We start from the raw sequence: 15,559 nt of genomic DNA, 5'->3' as shown, positions 1-15,559 counted from the left end.
GAAAATTCTTTGCTCAAATTCATAACCTGGCATGTCATTTCTTGTACAGCCATTTTATCTTCTATTCTGCTTTCTAAAAGTCTTATTTTTCTCCATGTTACCCCAAGTTATTTGCAAAGATTGCCCCAACTCTTTGCCTGGTGGCTGCCCTGATTTCTCCATAGGGTTGTCCCTGCAAAAAGTGGGACCCCCTTTGAGAAGAGTTCTCACCCCCATGGACGCAGCAGCACCCTGCAGTCAGCAGGACCTTCCATGACCCCTACTTTAGGTGCTCTGCAGGCGACCCTGCAGTCCTGGGCTCAGCAGGGTGGTTTTGCAACTTGTGCAGGCAGAGGAAGTTTTTGCAAATGGGGATCTGGACACATTGACCCAGGAGCATCTCAGCAGGATGATGGCTGGACACCCAGGTAGGAATGGGCACTGCGGGCAGTGTTGCTCCTCTGACCCATGGTGTATGCAATGCTAGCAGGGGTGTCCCCAGGCTCTTGGAACTGAGACACAATTTTGATCCAGTTTAGACTAAGGGGAATAATAAAATAAAAGATGAGGAGGCTGCGTGTGAGATCCTCCAGCCTCCAGCTGCTGAAGAGCACCGTTTCCTACCCAGACCACAAAGCCTCACCCATGAGCCCTTCACAGTGAAGGGGACAGTGATGTCCATCCCCAACCTTCACGCCTCAAGCTTTGCCCGCTCCCCATTAGTACCCACACACCCCCTCGACCCACCCGTTTCTCCACAGGCTGGGGGAGGCAGGTTTGGGGCAAGGGCAGCAGAGAGCCACGTGCCCTGCAGCGGCGGCGTGGGGGCTGCGAGCGAGCCGCGGCGGGGAGCGCGTGGGTGTGTGCAGGCAGGGCTGTATATCCAGTCTGGCAGAGGGTGTGCCTGCTCACACGCCGGGGAGCTGAGACAGGAGCAGGAGCCCTGAGACACCCTCGGCCGGGGGACGTATGGCAAGGAGGGGTTCGGGAGATTAACCCCAGCACGAGACGCGTTTGCTGTCGCCTTGTGTTGTGTGCAGTCAGGTGAAGTGCAGCCCCCTCTCCCCCGCAGCCCCACGGTCTGCTTGCAGCCATGCTTCTCTTTCCACTGAAAACAGCGTTGGCGCATGAGTGTTTCCAAGACCAGGCCAGCTCCACTCTGGCTCTGCCCTCGGACCACAAGCTGAAAACTAAGGGCACAGGAAAACAGCGTGTCCAAGAGCAAGTGATGATGACGGTGAAGCGGCAGAAGCAAAAGTCGTCTGTGTCGTCGAGCGTGGGCCACTCCAACCGAGGTAAAATCCCACCATGCTCTGGACAGCAAGGGGGTCCCCGCTGGGGACAGAGCAGATGCTATGGGGTGCTTTTGTGGGGTTTTGTTTGTGGGGGACAGACCAGTTCACATCTTTCGCGGGTTACCCCGGGCAGGGGATGCTGAGGTCTCTTGCACTGGATGGAAGAGTTAGGACAAGACGTGGAGCTGGATGCATCGACCCCCTCCCTGGTGGAGCTGATCTCCTGGGAGTGCTGTACTGCTCCACATCCCTGAGGCACTTGGACATTTTAGTGTGGTGCTATTAACCATTTGTTCCCTGGCTCTAAAGCTGGGGTAGCTGCCTAACCTTTGCAAATCCTTCCTCTGCGAGTGCCCCTATGGTTGGAATCCTCCACCAGACCCATGCCCTCCTGTGGATGGCCAAAGCTAATAGCATTGCTCTTCCACCATGCCATGGGGCCGGGAGCTGGCCACAAGCCGAGGCTCGGCTGTCTCCTGAGCATTGTGGAAGGTGGAGAGCAGGCAGCTCTGCCTACACAGGACGCAAACCTGAGCTTGGGATTCACCTCTGAAGCTCCCAACACGTCTCCCATTTGCAGACTGAGAAGTGTGGGAGCCTCCGGGACACCCCGTTGTGAGTGGTAGGAAGGAGATGAGTTAGGAGGAGAGATGTCCTTTTCTCACCACAGTGGCTTGCATTGGTTCAGTGGGGATGCTTTGCAGCCCCCTCCATTTTGCAGATGGGTAGAAAGGGGTGTAGGGTTCTGGGCAGCCGGTCCACCTCCATGCACTGAGTCTGTGCTACAGAAAGCAAGCAATCAGCTGAGTCCTGGAGCCAGGTTTCCTACTGGAATATCTTCCTCTTTGGGTCAAGGCTTGGCATATGGTTTTCTTCACCGTCCTTGCATCTGGAGAAGGCTGATTTGGAGGTAAACCCCAGCTTTCCCCAGCTGGGAGCTGCAAACCCAGAGGGCTGCAACAGCCACAGTGCAAAACCTCCTGGCTCTCAGAGGTGTTTTTACCAGCAGCTGCAGCGAGCTCACTGGCCTGGCTGAGTTCACCGGGAAGAGGAAAGCCCGAGGCTTTTGGGGAGAAGGGGGTGCCAGGGCTGGGCCTGAACTGTTCAGCCACGTCCAGAGTGAGCAGCATGTAGAGGGGTGTTTGCCGGAAAGCTGGATGAGCTGGGCTGGTCTCTGCCACCTCTTTCAGGGACTATGGCTTGCCTGGCAGCTTTTCCAAGTTGGATCATGAGGCTGAATCCAGCACTGGTGAGGTGTCATGGTCCAGACACACGTTTTGGGCTGGTTTACCAAGAGAATCCAGGTGGCACTAGGCTGCTGGGTGGAAAGTGGAGGTGGTGCTCCTGTAGGCGCCATCCTGGCTGTATGCATTGCAATTGCTGCGATGGAGGGAATAGAGCAGCTTCACGGTGGATGCCATGTGTATAGTGACCTGTGATGGGCACCGCCAGGAACAAATCTCTGCTTTCTCTTTTTTTGTGTGTTTGTGGACATAGACTCCAGGGGGTGGGTGGGGGATGGGGCAAGGAGAGCTTTCTTCTGCCACCAAAATGGAAGATGCAAATGTCCTCCTACCTCAGGAGGGTTTATTGCTTAAGGTGCCAGACCTGACAAAATAAAATACAAACCAGGATGAGACAAGAGGCTCTGGATAGGGACTGGGGCACTGCCAGCCTCCCTTTCCAATGGAGGGCTATTTCAAGGGGAAGGAGGCAGAGAGATATCTCCCACTGCTTCCCATAGGCAGGAAAAAAGGGAGGCAGAGAGGGATTATTCCACTTCGAGAGAAGCCCAGGTGAAGCCTCTGGGAAAGGAAAAAAAAAAGCAAATTCCCAAGCTGCCCGTCTCTGCTCAACAGGCTGAAGCTAAACCCCTCCTCCAGACACTTTTGGAAATGTCTAGGAATGGGAATTGCGTGGAAGTGTGCAGCTCTGGTTTCTGTGTCCCAGGGAAGCTGAGTCACGTCCAGCTCCCAGGAGATGCCTCCAAACACAGGGCTGAGGCCGTCCCGTTCCCACTGCAGGGAGGTTGGCCAGCACGAAGGTCCTGATGGCTGATTCACCCTGGCAGCTGCTGTCTCAGTGCATTTCTGGACAGAATCCCAGAAGGGCAAGAAGTTGCCATTTGTTCTTGGGGTTTTCTCCTGGGCTGAAGCCTGAGAGGGTCAGGCAAAAATTTCAAATATTGATTTTTACTGATGTAGGTCCAAACGTTAGCTAAGCAGACCTAATGAGAAGCATTAATGTTTCCTACAAACAGACTGCATGGGTCTGTGGGGGGTGGATGTCTGCCTGTTCAAATGCTCCTCCAACATCAGCTACCTGCATCCCCCCATGATTTCTCAGAGATGCTTCTCAAAGGCAGCACAAGCTGGGGAATTCACAAAGCCCCTTGATAAATTTTTGAATGCTTTGTTCCCTCTGCACCCAGACAGTTTCCTGCGTGCTTCTGGTTAGGTGTTGGTCCAGGTCCAGCCATCTGTTGTTGCATTTTCATCTCTGGTTTGAGCAGGAGCTGAAGCACAGTGCAGAGCTTCCCCCAGCTTCAGCAACGCATGCGCCTGTGTATGTAGGATGGAGAGCATCAACATGGACCCCTCTTGCAAGTTGCAGGGATGGGCATTGTTGTATCCCATAACTGGAGTTTCTTTAGAGGGTCGACAGATGTTCCCTCAATGTCCTGCTAATTGATGGATACATAAAATGAGTTGGTTATTTTGTGTCCAGCAGATCAAGGCATTGTGGCCACTCTCTGAAGATCTGGTGTCACCCAATATGTGCACAAGCCACAGCAGGGCAAGATGATCCATCTGGGCTCACACTGCTGCGCATTAGCGTAGGGCAGTGAGCAGAAACCAGTTGCTAGCAGCATAATCCTGCACCCACAGTGGGGCGTTTTCTCAGCACAGCAGCTATGGGTATTTCCAAGGACGGCTGCAGAGTTTTGGGTCTGTGGAGTCTGCCCTCCTTGGGTTTTGGGTCTGTGGGGTCTGCCCTAGGGCATATCTGCCCTTCTCACCATGGGACTAGCTAACTGGATGGCTCCCTCTGAATTTGCAAGTAATGCATATTTCCAGGGAAAATGAATTTCAGTGGCAAAATGAATTTCAGTGGCATAGCAGGAGAAAAGACCAGGCCAAACTGAACCAGCTCCTCATAGCCAACAGTGCTAGTCTGCAAAGTCCTCTGGCTAAAGAAAAGTTTTGCCAGACAGTCGTCACTGGCTGGCAGGCTATAGCAGGGAGCAAAGATCTGAGGAAACCCAATTGAGGAGTGTTGTATCCAACTGTCTGTGATTTAGAGGTTTGCTATGCTGGCTGTGGCTGAGAAGGGAGAAATCCCACCTAGCTCTAATGGGGTTCATTACTCTGATGTGAAGGAAAGAGGAGATTTTGGAGATAGTAAGTCTTTTGAAGACTTCTGTAACCTTCCCCCAGCATGAGATGATTCAGTGAAAGCCATCCACTCTTCCACAAACCTTAGATTATCGGTATAGAAAAAATGCCAAAACTCTTTAGCTCATAGGCCAGAAGGCAGAAATGAAGTTTGGTCATTCCTGCAAGAATCTCAACTTCTGGGATTTCACTAACACTTCTCTCCTAGGAGGCATCCAGGCTTTGCTTTGTGCCTCCCACAGGCCCTCTTCTCTTACTACGTTTTTCCTATGTTTAATCATCCTTCTTGTTTTAAAGCCATGCATAGTTTATTATTTAACTTGTCTAGCCTGCACTACCAGTGACTGGTTCTTGTCTTGCCTTTCCCTTCCACAGATTAATATTTATTAACACACATCCATTTCCACAATGGTCCCTGTTAGCTTTATGTGTCTGGCTGAAGTCTTTCACTGTTGTGCTTGAAAAATGGCACTTTTAACACAATTCTTCTCCTTGCCATCAGTCTCTTAGCTTCAAGGGGTGTAAAGTTGCCTTTGAACAACGTAAATAACTCATTAAGCACAGGTGTATTGGGTTAGATGGAAGTCTTAGTTTGCTCTGCAATGATTGATAACAGCTGATATAGAGTGGAGGATGCAAGGTGAGCATGTAGTGGGTCTCCCAGTGATTAAGTGCAAGATCTTGCCATTCTTACCTGTTGTAGTTAGTTTTTACCCTTGTGAACTGTCCACTGAAGTTAAATGAGATTTTAGATTGACCAGGTTTTGAAGGAAATGCCTTGGGGGAATGACAATTTGGGAGTGGGAGAGAGGGGTCCCTACGACAGCCCAGTCAGCACCTGAGAGCCCTCAGGGGTATTTTCTGCCCACAGCCACCGTTGCTGGGAGGCTGTGCTTCATCTCAGTGATTCTCATCCATGTCTTTTCTGTCTCTATCTCATCTGTTATCTACTACTAATACAGTAGCTCTTTGTTTGTCCAAGTGCAAGTGGGCACTTCAGAGACCTAAACAGCTGCTTGAATGACAACAAATGGGACACAGGCTTATGGACATAGCTATAAAAAAGCACCAGGGAGGCGTCTTCCCCAAAGAGCATTTCCACCCCCTGCCAAAATGTTTTTTTCAGGAGGTAGTCTGTTTTTATCCCAGATTGTCAGGACCTGTGACCAGCTTGTATGGTCTTTACCCTTGAGGTGGATGAAAAGAGGAATATCTTTCCTCTCCCTGAGGGCTGGTGATACACCTCCAAGCTGGCTCTCAAGATGAACCAGGCAGAGAAGTGTCTAAACTTGCAGGACTAAACAAAATTGATGCTTGCTTTAGCCACCTCCATCAGAAAATCCCCAGGTTTTTCCTAGCCTTCAGACTGAGCTCTCCAAGCAATAAATCACAGTTGTGTGGTGGCAGGAGAAGCACCTTCTCCAACCAGCAAGGCAGCTTCAAAATGCCTTGAACATTTGAGGTAATATATAATTATATATTTATAAGCTCTTATATACAAGTTCTTGGAGGTGAAGGCAACTCTTCAATGACTGAAGAACATAAACTTGCATAAACGGCCTGGTCTTTTGAATTTGGCCATGTAGCGGTGAATTTATACAAGAAAATTAGAGATGTGCCTAAACTGGCTTATTTTTGGTGTCTCCTCACTCAACCCCGAAGTCTTTAGTGCAGTGCATGGCAAGAATGGATCCTGAAAGGAAAAGCATGGTCCCAGGGACGACTGGTCAGATTAACCTGTGAGTCATGTCCAGAAACCCTTTCTTCCAACTACTCACTTGGTATCAGGAAAATGCTCCTAGGTGCTCCTGCCTGCAGTTACATGATGTTTGCACAGAACAAGAGGTTGATTGTAAGAAAGAATTCCCAGGAAACTGTTACCATGGGATTGTTTTATCTTTGTGCTCAGAACTGTTGTTATTAGCTAACTCTGTCCCCTGGTGAATGAGCTGGCCCAAACTTACCATTTCAAGCCCTGCCATGCTTCTGCTGAAGCCCAACACTAATGTCCTGATCTGGAGTTTCAGGGAAAAGCCAGGGTGGAGAGGGAAGCACACGGTGAAGGGCACAGCTGAATTGTATCTCCCATTGCATGTTGATGGCCATTTCCTTGCCTTATCAGAAAGTTCTGTGCAACTTAATATATATGACGCAAACAGGGCTGGAGAGATATTAATAGGGAACAATGGCCACCAAGGCTCTAGAGTGGAAAATGAGATCCTGTGGTTTTCTGCAGAAGTGCATGTCTGTGAAACTACTTTGCTGTTGCTTATTCTGCATTCAGTGATGTTCTTCAGATGCTGCCATCCATGCAGTCTTGCTCCTCTCTTGTTGACAATAGAAAGCAAATCTTATTATTTATACCACATCTACAGGAATCATCTTCCTGAGAAAATGCAAGAATTTTTAGCCACAAACCAAATCACCATAACAGGTTCTGGATGCCTCAGGCAAGGCAATAAACTAGATTTATTCCAAGGATCAGTGGCTGTAGAAGAGCTGAGTGGCTTCAGGGCCTTTGTGGTTGAGCTTATCCAGTTTATCTAAGAGATGAGTCTTATCAAACAATCAGAGAGATTAGGATATTTCTGACATTACCCACCAGTTTAAGTGCATAACTTAAGACAGGTAAGTCCTGATTTTGTAGTTCGTTAGACATTCAGAGCTTCCCCTGTAAGTTAATTGGAGTGTAGAGTTTGCACTTCCTCATAACGGGACTTGGGATGCCACAATTATTGAGCACTTTTGAAAATGAAACTTAAATGACCTTAAACTTTTTTGGACCGTCTGAAGGGGGTTAAGGGAATTCCAGCATGGAAAGAGAATTACTCGCTTTGTTTTTTCTTGTAGTGATGAATGTAGCATTGAGTAAAATACTTTTAGGAGGGATCCAAAGATTGCACTGCCAAGGGCTACTGGTGAGAGACAGCTGGAAGAGCTTTTAATAGGGCTGGTATAGGTAAATCCAAACACTCTGAATAAAGCCCTGAGAAACAGTAGAAATGGCTGATGGGTTCCTACCGATCCAAGATATTTGCATCTTTACAAAATGTATCTGAGACCTAGTCTCACATATCTCCCCAGAGTCCCCAAAATAATGATGGACCTTAATACATTTTCAGCAAAAGAAAGTACAAATACACAGAGTGATCTTTTAGAGACTGGAAATTGAAATTTAAGGCAGTGCAATTAGGTTTTTTTAGTGTTTGACTATTTCAGATCCCTGGGTGTTAAATAGACTTGATCATCATTTATCCATCATGTTTGTTATTTACTATTTATTGAATTTAGCAAGCCTTGCTCAGGCTGCTTGTGTTGATGTGATTGTTAGAATTCAGATCAGGAATGCCAGACTGACAAAAGGGTCGGGGGTGGGTTTTGCTATCAGAGAAGAGGCAAATTTTGTTTACCTCCAAGTCAGAATAAAGAAATTATGTTCCAGGTTCAGACCTTCTGGGATGTGTAGCACAAAATATCATCCAGTTCCCCTCATATAGCAAATACCTAAGACATTGGTCCGGTGTCTGACCCTGCCTGCTCTTGTCCCCTGCAGATTTTATGGCACTTGGTCTTTTGTGCTGAAAACCTTAGGCTGTTGCTTGTGGTCTGAGGGCTGGAGTTTCCAAGAGCTCTTCTGAAGTGAACATCTTCGATGAGTTGCCTGCAATGGCAAGGGCTCAACTTACTGCTTGTCTTTCCTATGTTCCTGTTAATGTTTCTAACTGTTATTCTTTGGTAACTAAACTCACTGGAAAAAAGAGCGCTATGCTCTGAAAGGGTGCCTGCTGGGACCACTTTCTCCTGCTGACCATGCTTTTTCCATTTACAGGGTCCATGTACGATGGTTTAGCTGATGGTTATGGCTACGGGACATCCCGGGGCAGCTATTATGCCAAAACCCAAACGGGAAACAGCAGCTGGGGATATCCGGTAAGATACTCTTTTATCTGGGAACTGTGGCATACTCTTGAGGTAACCTGTGCAGAAAGCACCCTCTAGCAGGAGTAGTCATGTAGCAAGGTCATAGCACTTCAGAAGCTTGCCCAAGAGAGATTATGCATGGCTATGGCTATCTTAGAAAGTAATTCAATGCAATGGAAAAGGATGATTGAGGACCCTATATCTATGTTGTATGTGGTTGGGGATTTTAGTGTGGACAAGATTTAGTTTGGTTTGGAGGATTAATATCCACACGGCACAAGAGATTTGAAGCTGTCTGCAGGATCAGTCATGGGTTCAGACTCTTACAACTCAGTTCAAGTCTGGAGCACATCCATTGCTAACCTGGAACAGTTTCCATTTTTGTTTCCATGTACAAAACTTCTCTGTGAACAACATTAATGTGGTTGAGTGGTGATAATCAGGGGATTTGTATTATAACTGTGTTGCTATTCCCAATCTCAGTGCTAGCGCAGACCCTTTTCAGAGATTCTCTGAGTTTGGAAAAGAGGTGGTCCACTTCTCCCATAGTGATTATTAGAGAAAATATTACAGATTGCCAGAAAAAGCACAGGTGAGATGATAGTACTTGTCTTTGTGCAAGCTGAGTTTATACATCCCACAGAGGTCCTGGTCTTGTCCTTGGTGACAGACTCTTGGTACGCTGCATTGTCTACTGGGACAACTTGTGCTCATATTGCCTCTCCACCTCAGACCTGTATTCTGTTCTTCCTTGGTTTTCATGAGCTATAAAGTAGAAAGGAGTAATTCACAGATCTGGGATTTGAATATGGGGAAAAGAAAGGGCTCATTTAAACAACTCTGGGACTGTAAAACAGCTCCCTGTCAACCATCAAAGGGTTGAACCAGGAAAGGTGCTTATGTTGGCTTCAAGCACACAGACAGAAAGTTGAAGCTTTTCCTGGTAGTTGCCAGATCCTCTGCCTGTTCATAGCATCAGCATTCCTCAGCTTCAGAAAGATTTATCTGTTGACTTTCTTAAGGGCCTTGGTGTAGCATGCTTGCTTCAAGGCAGCGATGTCACTTGCTAGGTTTGCATCATGGGGTTTGCTGCCTACTGCATGTTCAGTAGGAAGGACTGGGAGCACTGGCATGTCTTTGGAATTTTGATTTACAGACTGTCTGTTGACTTGTTTCAATGTCCTTTGCTGAGCTGGTTAAATCCCAGCCAGTGGTGTTTCTGCCTGGTCTAAGACCAAAAGGGTGACTATGATGGATCAGAGCAGAAGTCCATCCAGCTAAGTGTCCTGTCTCCATCATTAAGGCAGTGATGGGCCCCTGCAGAAGGGTCTAAGCATAGTAAGCAGTCAGTGGTGCATCCCAGAGTGTTTTTGTGGCCACCAGAAATTTGCAACTGAGGGACCTCCTGAGCCAGAGATGGAATCTCTGAGCTTCATAAGTCAAATGATTGTGAAGTTTTGTTCCAATGATATATTGTTGTTTGTCTGTCGTGATTCCTGAATGGAGTTTGTCATGTTTTGTCTAAGCAAAACTGCTCTGTTCCAGCCATTCCAGTAGTTTCTAGCTGGTTTTTGTGTTAAAGAGAGAGGAAGCTAAGCCCCAGCTCTGCAGTTGCCCCTCCAGCTCACGCTCATGTTGGCAAGGTGGTACTGCAGCTAGTGTTGATGGTGTGAGGATTATTGTTTCATTTTTGTTCATTCCTGATCTTCCTCCCAATCATTACAACAGCTGGACAAATGCTGGGTAGTTAGCAATGACACTGGCTGCTGGGGTTTTCAGTCTAGCAATGGTGGTCTTCTGGTGAACAGCTTGCAAGATGATTACAAAGACCAGGGCCTCCATTAGATACCACAGAGTACTGTGGACACAGCAGTTCAGTCACTTCTGGTTCACCATGGACTTATGCAGCTCATGGCTTTTCTCTGAAGGGCTCTTTTGCATTAACTGATGAGGGAAGGTCTTTCTCCAAACCTAAGTGTCTTACAAGCCTTTCATTCTAGAAATTTTTGGTAAAGGTCTTCAGGACCTGGGCTAGGTTTGTAAAAGGGACTGGGACTTGTGAAGGATTGACAGTAAAATTTGTCTTACCTAACTGTCTATCATCTGAAAATCAGCCATTTAGTCTTAACAAGTCATCTAGACTCCTCCCATAGCCAACAAAGAGAGAGGTATGAGGAGGTGATTCATCTCCTCTATCTTGGAGATCTGTCAGGTCAGGATGAATCAGCCCTCTGGATGCCTATCTCCTTCCACTGGTAGCTGGATCGGAGCAGTCACCTAACAGGTAGGTGACTGCAGTTAGGGGCGATGAGTCCCAAGTGCCATTGGCACATTGGAACGTATAACCTCAAGCCTAAATCTGCTTAACAAGCTTAACAGACATCATATTCCCCAACCACACCAAGGAACCTCCTCCATTTTGCTTCTTCCAGAAAAGTATTAAAGGTTTACACACAACCAGACTCCAGCTTGGGTTAGCTTTAACTTTTGTCTACGGACCTGTTTGAAGTTTGTGCAGGTTCTAGACATTCTAAAAAAATGTTTCCTATTTGTAATTCCTGGGCTGTAAGACATGAAAACAAATATAAAGCAAATCTATTTTTGAAGACAAAAATCGCTGGACTTCTTTCCAGCTGGAGCTGGTGCTGTGAATGTTTCTGAGAAGTCACAAAGTCCTTTGAGATGCACAGGCAAATTCAGGTATTTCAGGGAAATGACCAAGTATAGTGTTCAGGAAAATTACTTACTCTTAATACTTCTGGAGTTAAAAAGGTGTAACAGGCAATCCATGTCCATGTTGCTTCTCCACAGCACCTGCAACTTAGGCACTGCTTTTAGATTGCCTTAGCTGGTGACTCTAAATGACAGGAGGTATCCTGTCTCACCCACAGCTCTTAAAAACTATTATTCCTGACTTCTTCGTTCTGTCTTGTTTTGTGTCTTCTTGGAAATCTCAAGCTTTTTGGTTCTGAGTTTTCTTCCCGACCTTATGATACTGATGTTCAAATATTAGAGCAAAAGACATGATAGATCTGAAGGAAGAGCTCTCTCTGGCTCAGTCAACACTTCTGACTAAAACCTTTGATTTACCCATTATTAAAGACTATTTTCTGTTTATTCCTCTTGTGGAGTGCCTTGTTTGTAGCATCATGGTAACTAGCGTTGCAATGAGTACCTACTCATTATCAGTGTAGGTTACACTGAAATCAGTGGGACCACTCCAGAAACAGGCACTCTGAGGGCAGCAGGTTTGCACTTGGCTGCAGCGTTTCCTTGGCTCATGTGTCAGGGGTTGGCTCAGCCTTCAGGGATGAAGTCCCCAGTCCCATTTGCACAGTGGCCAGGGTGGGATGCAGTGATGGGTGCATTAATGACTGCAAACTTCTCTGTGTTAGGTGATCTTTCAATCCAGGTGCTGTTGAGCCCAGAAGACCCTTAGAGACATTTGTCACCCTACTGAAAATATGTGAGTTATGAGTGGCCACCAGTTCCCAAAGCCATCTGACTGCCGGAGCTGGCTATGCCCCGTCCTGATGTAAGGCCTGAGTAGTGCCTGAGGTCCCACAGAAGGTACAGTGGTGACCACAATTTACACAGACAAACCTGAGGGAGGTTTAAGTAAGCTAAACCAGACACCTAGAGCAGTGCAGTCATGGCAGGAGAAGTCTCAGCATGAGCTGCACCCTTGAGTCTGACACCTCAATACCACCCCAAAAATGGGATCTGACTGGGCTCAAAGCCACTGTCACAGTCCAGTGGCCCGTGGGTTGCAGGGAGTGTGCTGCTCACCCCAACTGCAGGCACAGCTTTGGAGATGCACAGCCAAATCCTGAACACAGGCAGTATGTGGAGCCAGGATGCATGCCATCAGCAAAGACCCTCTGAGGCTTAATTCCCACCTGCAGCAATGCTGCTCTTGCTTGGGTCTGCTGGGTTGGCAGGTCCGTCCCTGCTAGAGAGTTGATGGGGTTCCAAGGCCCCATGTCTGTTTTGGCACTGTCAAGATGATGCGTTATCAGGACAAGGTGGAGAAGCACGCCCGACCTCCCTGTGCTGCTGCTTCCACAAGAAGGAAATACACGAGCACGATGTGGGTGTAAGACGCAGCAATTCCCCCCCCCAGCACTGCCCCGAATGAGGGGCAAACAAGCCCCTGGTGCGTTGGGTAGGGAAGGAGATGCATCTCAGACGTTAGGGTGCTCTGCCTCCAACAGGGTGATCAGATCATCACCCCCGCCAGAGCTGACCTCAGTCTGGGGCTTTTAGTGAGTAACGTTTCTGAGAACAGCCCTGCTCCCAGACCAAGGAAGATTTGGCGTGTCTGCTGCTGCTTTGATTAAAGAAGTTAACTGAGTTGGATCCTGGCACATAACAGCTGGGGACCAGTGGCTACCAGGCCATTAGCGCTCACCACTGCTTTCCTCAGGCACCACTGCTGGGGTCTCGGGCTCTGTGCTGCACTGGCCCACCCAGCTTGGTTTCTGTGGCAATTATGTCCGTTATGGCACTAAGGAAAATCATGCACTTTAGTGATCCCTCTGCACTAGAGACTGTATGTAGATTCTTAAACAAATGTTCTCTGTGGGAGAAAGTTGCAGAGCTTTCTCTCCCAAATGCATTATCTGCATGAAAGGCGTTCGCCACGAGATGGGAACACTCACTGCTATCCCTGGCTGGCTTTGCCTCTGTGGACAAAAATCTCTCATTGCCAGTGGAGCTTTGTTCCATAAGGATTTCAGGACAAAATTTGTCACTTGCTGTGATGACACATTCAAGTTTAAAAAAAACTCTAAAAATAGAGTGGTTTGGGCAATCTTATCAAAGAAAGCAAAGATTTATAGCTGTTGCACATCATTGCTCAGTCAGACCCTGGTCTCCCTGTGAGGTTTTGCAAGAGGTTTTATGCTTTGGAGTAGCAAGTTGGACATTACCTTCCCTGGCTAGAATGAACTGAACCGTCAAGACCTAAATCTCAGCTGCATAACGAACCAGATGAAAAAGCATACCAAAAGGCAGCAACCAGGCGAGGTGGGAAATAGCATTTCAGAAATAGATAAATAATATATTTGCTGGTTTTGCAATTTTTCTCCCTACAATGGAGTGTGTAGCAGGCAGCAGCTAAAGCATTTCGCAAGTAACATCAAGAGTTTTCCCCACCCATCACTTAGGGTGGGACGCTGTCATGTTGCATTGCCTGTGCTTTGCCCTCCAGCCTGGGAGAAACCTGCTCCTGACGTGTTTATACGGAGTCCTTTACTTCTCTCTGTCTGCTGCTCTAGAAACAAACAAATTGCAAGGGAAAAATTAGAGCCAGGTAATGAACTGATCGCGTCCTTAGATGCAGAAGTCAGAAACACCCAGTTATCTGGGAGGGCCTCCGACATGGAAAGGCAGCGCTGAGATCGGAGTGAGATTCCCGGGGCTGGTGTGCCTTGCTCTGTGCTTCGGCTTCTCTGGAAAGCAGGAGGAGGAGAGGGACTTCTCCTGTTAAACAAAAGGGTTTATGGAAGAAAAAGACAGAAAAGGACTCATGGTCAATGATTGGGATAATGCCATTTTGACTTTAGCACCATTTTTATTCCAGTTGAAATAAGAGGTTAAAGATAATTATTTACCTGTCTTGTGCGACTGTTGGATATTCCAATTGATGTTCCTAAAATGCTCCCATAGTGCAGGCTGAGAACTGGTGATCCACAAATGCTCATTAATTTCAGGCAGGTCTTTGCTGTGCCGGTGAAGGAAAGCCCTTACTCCTTGGGTCTGATAAGAGCACCTGCATGCTATCAGTGCTCATCTTTGCTGCCTTTCCTCCCCGTACCTCCCCTCCTTGTTTTAATATGAATGAATGGCTCCCAAGGCTTGGCCTCAAACCTACAGGCTCATTTCACAGCAGGGAGAAGTTCAGGCTAAAATTCAGGATGTCAGCGTTGCCTGGCTGCACATGAACATCCTCCTGCATGAGGATGGGGTGCAGGGGACTGCTAGTGCATGATGGTGTCTGGCTGAAAGGAGAGACCTACCAAGCTGCCCCAACTTCTCAGGTGTCATGGGGAGAAGTCTTGGTGACAGCCTGTGCTCTTCTAAAATGGTTTCCAGATCTTGCAGTGCAGAGGGAATCACTGTTTTCTGTCTCCACCCTGCTTTGAGGGACTTCATTGTCTTTTCCAGCATATCTCCGCACTCCTAAAGGAAAGAGGTGTGGCCCTGGCCCACCTCCCCCATGCAAACACCCACAAGTAGTGGGCAGATACAATTCAGGGTGTTAGGAAATCTGGGTGGTTTATGAGGTTTGAAGGCAAGAGATTGATTATTTCCTTTCACTAATGCTGTTCTGCATAGGGAGAGCTCACTCTACACACATAATGGCATCAGCAAAAGTTACGAGATTGTTGTCAGGTGGCTCTTTAAACCACAGACTGTGTAATAGCATCACCTTCACCTTCAGAGATGTCATCTCTTCTCCAGACGGCAGAGTGCCTTGCTTCTACCTTGCTGTGCATCCTATCTCACTGATCACTGCATCCAGCGAAGAGATAACAACATGGGGAACTCCATTCCCTTGGCCACGTTTGCTCCAGTGTTAGAAGTGAAGGTCTCTGACTTAGCTTGATGAACATCTGAAATGGGGATGTAGGTTTTAGTCTGAGAAAGCTGCTCTTAAGGCACAGACACGGCACTTTGCCGAGATCAAGAAGCGATCAGGTCAGCTACGTCTGTGCAAGGATTCATAGAGACTATTTGGCAAGCAGGTCTGAAATCCGCTGAAGCTGGCAGGAGACTTCTCATCGATTTGGAGGCTTTGGATCAGGCTCCTGCTGCAAAGAGGAATTCTAAGATACCAATTAGGTCCGTGCCACTTGAAAGAGATTAAAATGGGCTCAGCCAAGCATCTGGTAGAATCAGCAATAAAAGTCATGCACTGACTTTGGTAATGAGCTTCACATCACACGGGAACTATTTTCCCATGAG

At 47.5% G+C, this 15,559-nt stretch overlaps 1 protein-coding gene across 1 annotated transcript in view; it reads left to right on the top strand.

Annotated features, from left to right (window-relative positions):
• The first annotated feature begins 893 nt into the window (after positions 1 to 893).
• The window catches only part of PKP1 (plakophilin 1), a 46,987-nt gene continuing 32,321 nt past the window's right edge, over positions 894 to 15,559 (top strand). The window contains exons 1-2 of the mRNA XM_052815763.1: positions 894 to 1,274; positions 8,499 to 8,599. Coding sequence (XP_052671723.1) covers positions 1,073 to 1,274; positions 8,499 to 8,599 — 303 coding nt within the window. The 5' untranslated portion in view covers positions 894 to 1,072. The remainder of the gene's footprint in view (positions 1,275 to 8,498; positions 8,600 to 15,559) is intronic.

The sequence above is a fragment of the Harpia harpyja genome, chromosome 19 (assembly GCF_026419915.1).
Source record: "Harpia harpyja isolate bHarHar1 chromosome 19, bHarHar1 primary haplotype, whole genome shotgun sequence".
Classification (NCBI taxonomy): Eukaryota; Metazoa; Chordata; class Aves; order Accipitriformes; family Accipitridae; genus Harpia; species Harpia harpyja.
Note: the sequence above shows the minus strand (reverse complement) of the source record. Positions and strands in the feature narration are given on the sequence as shown.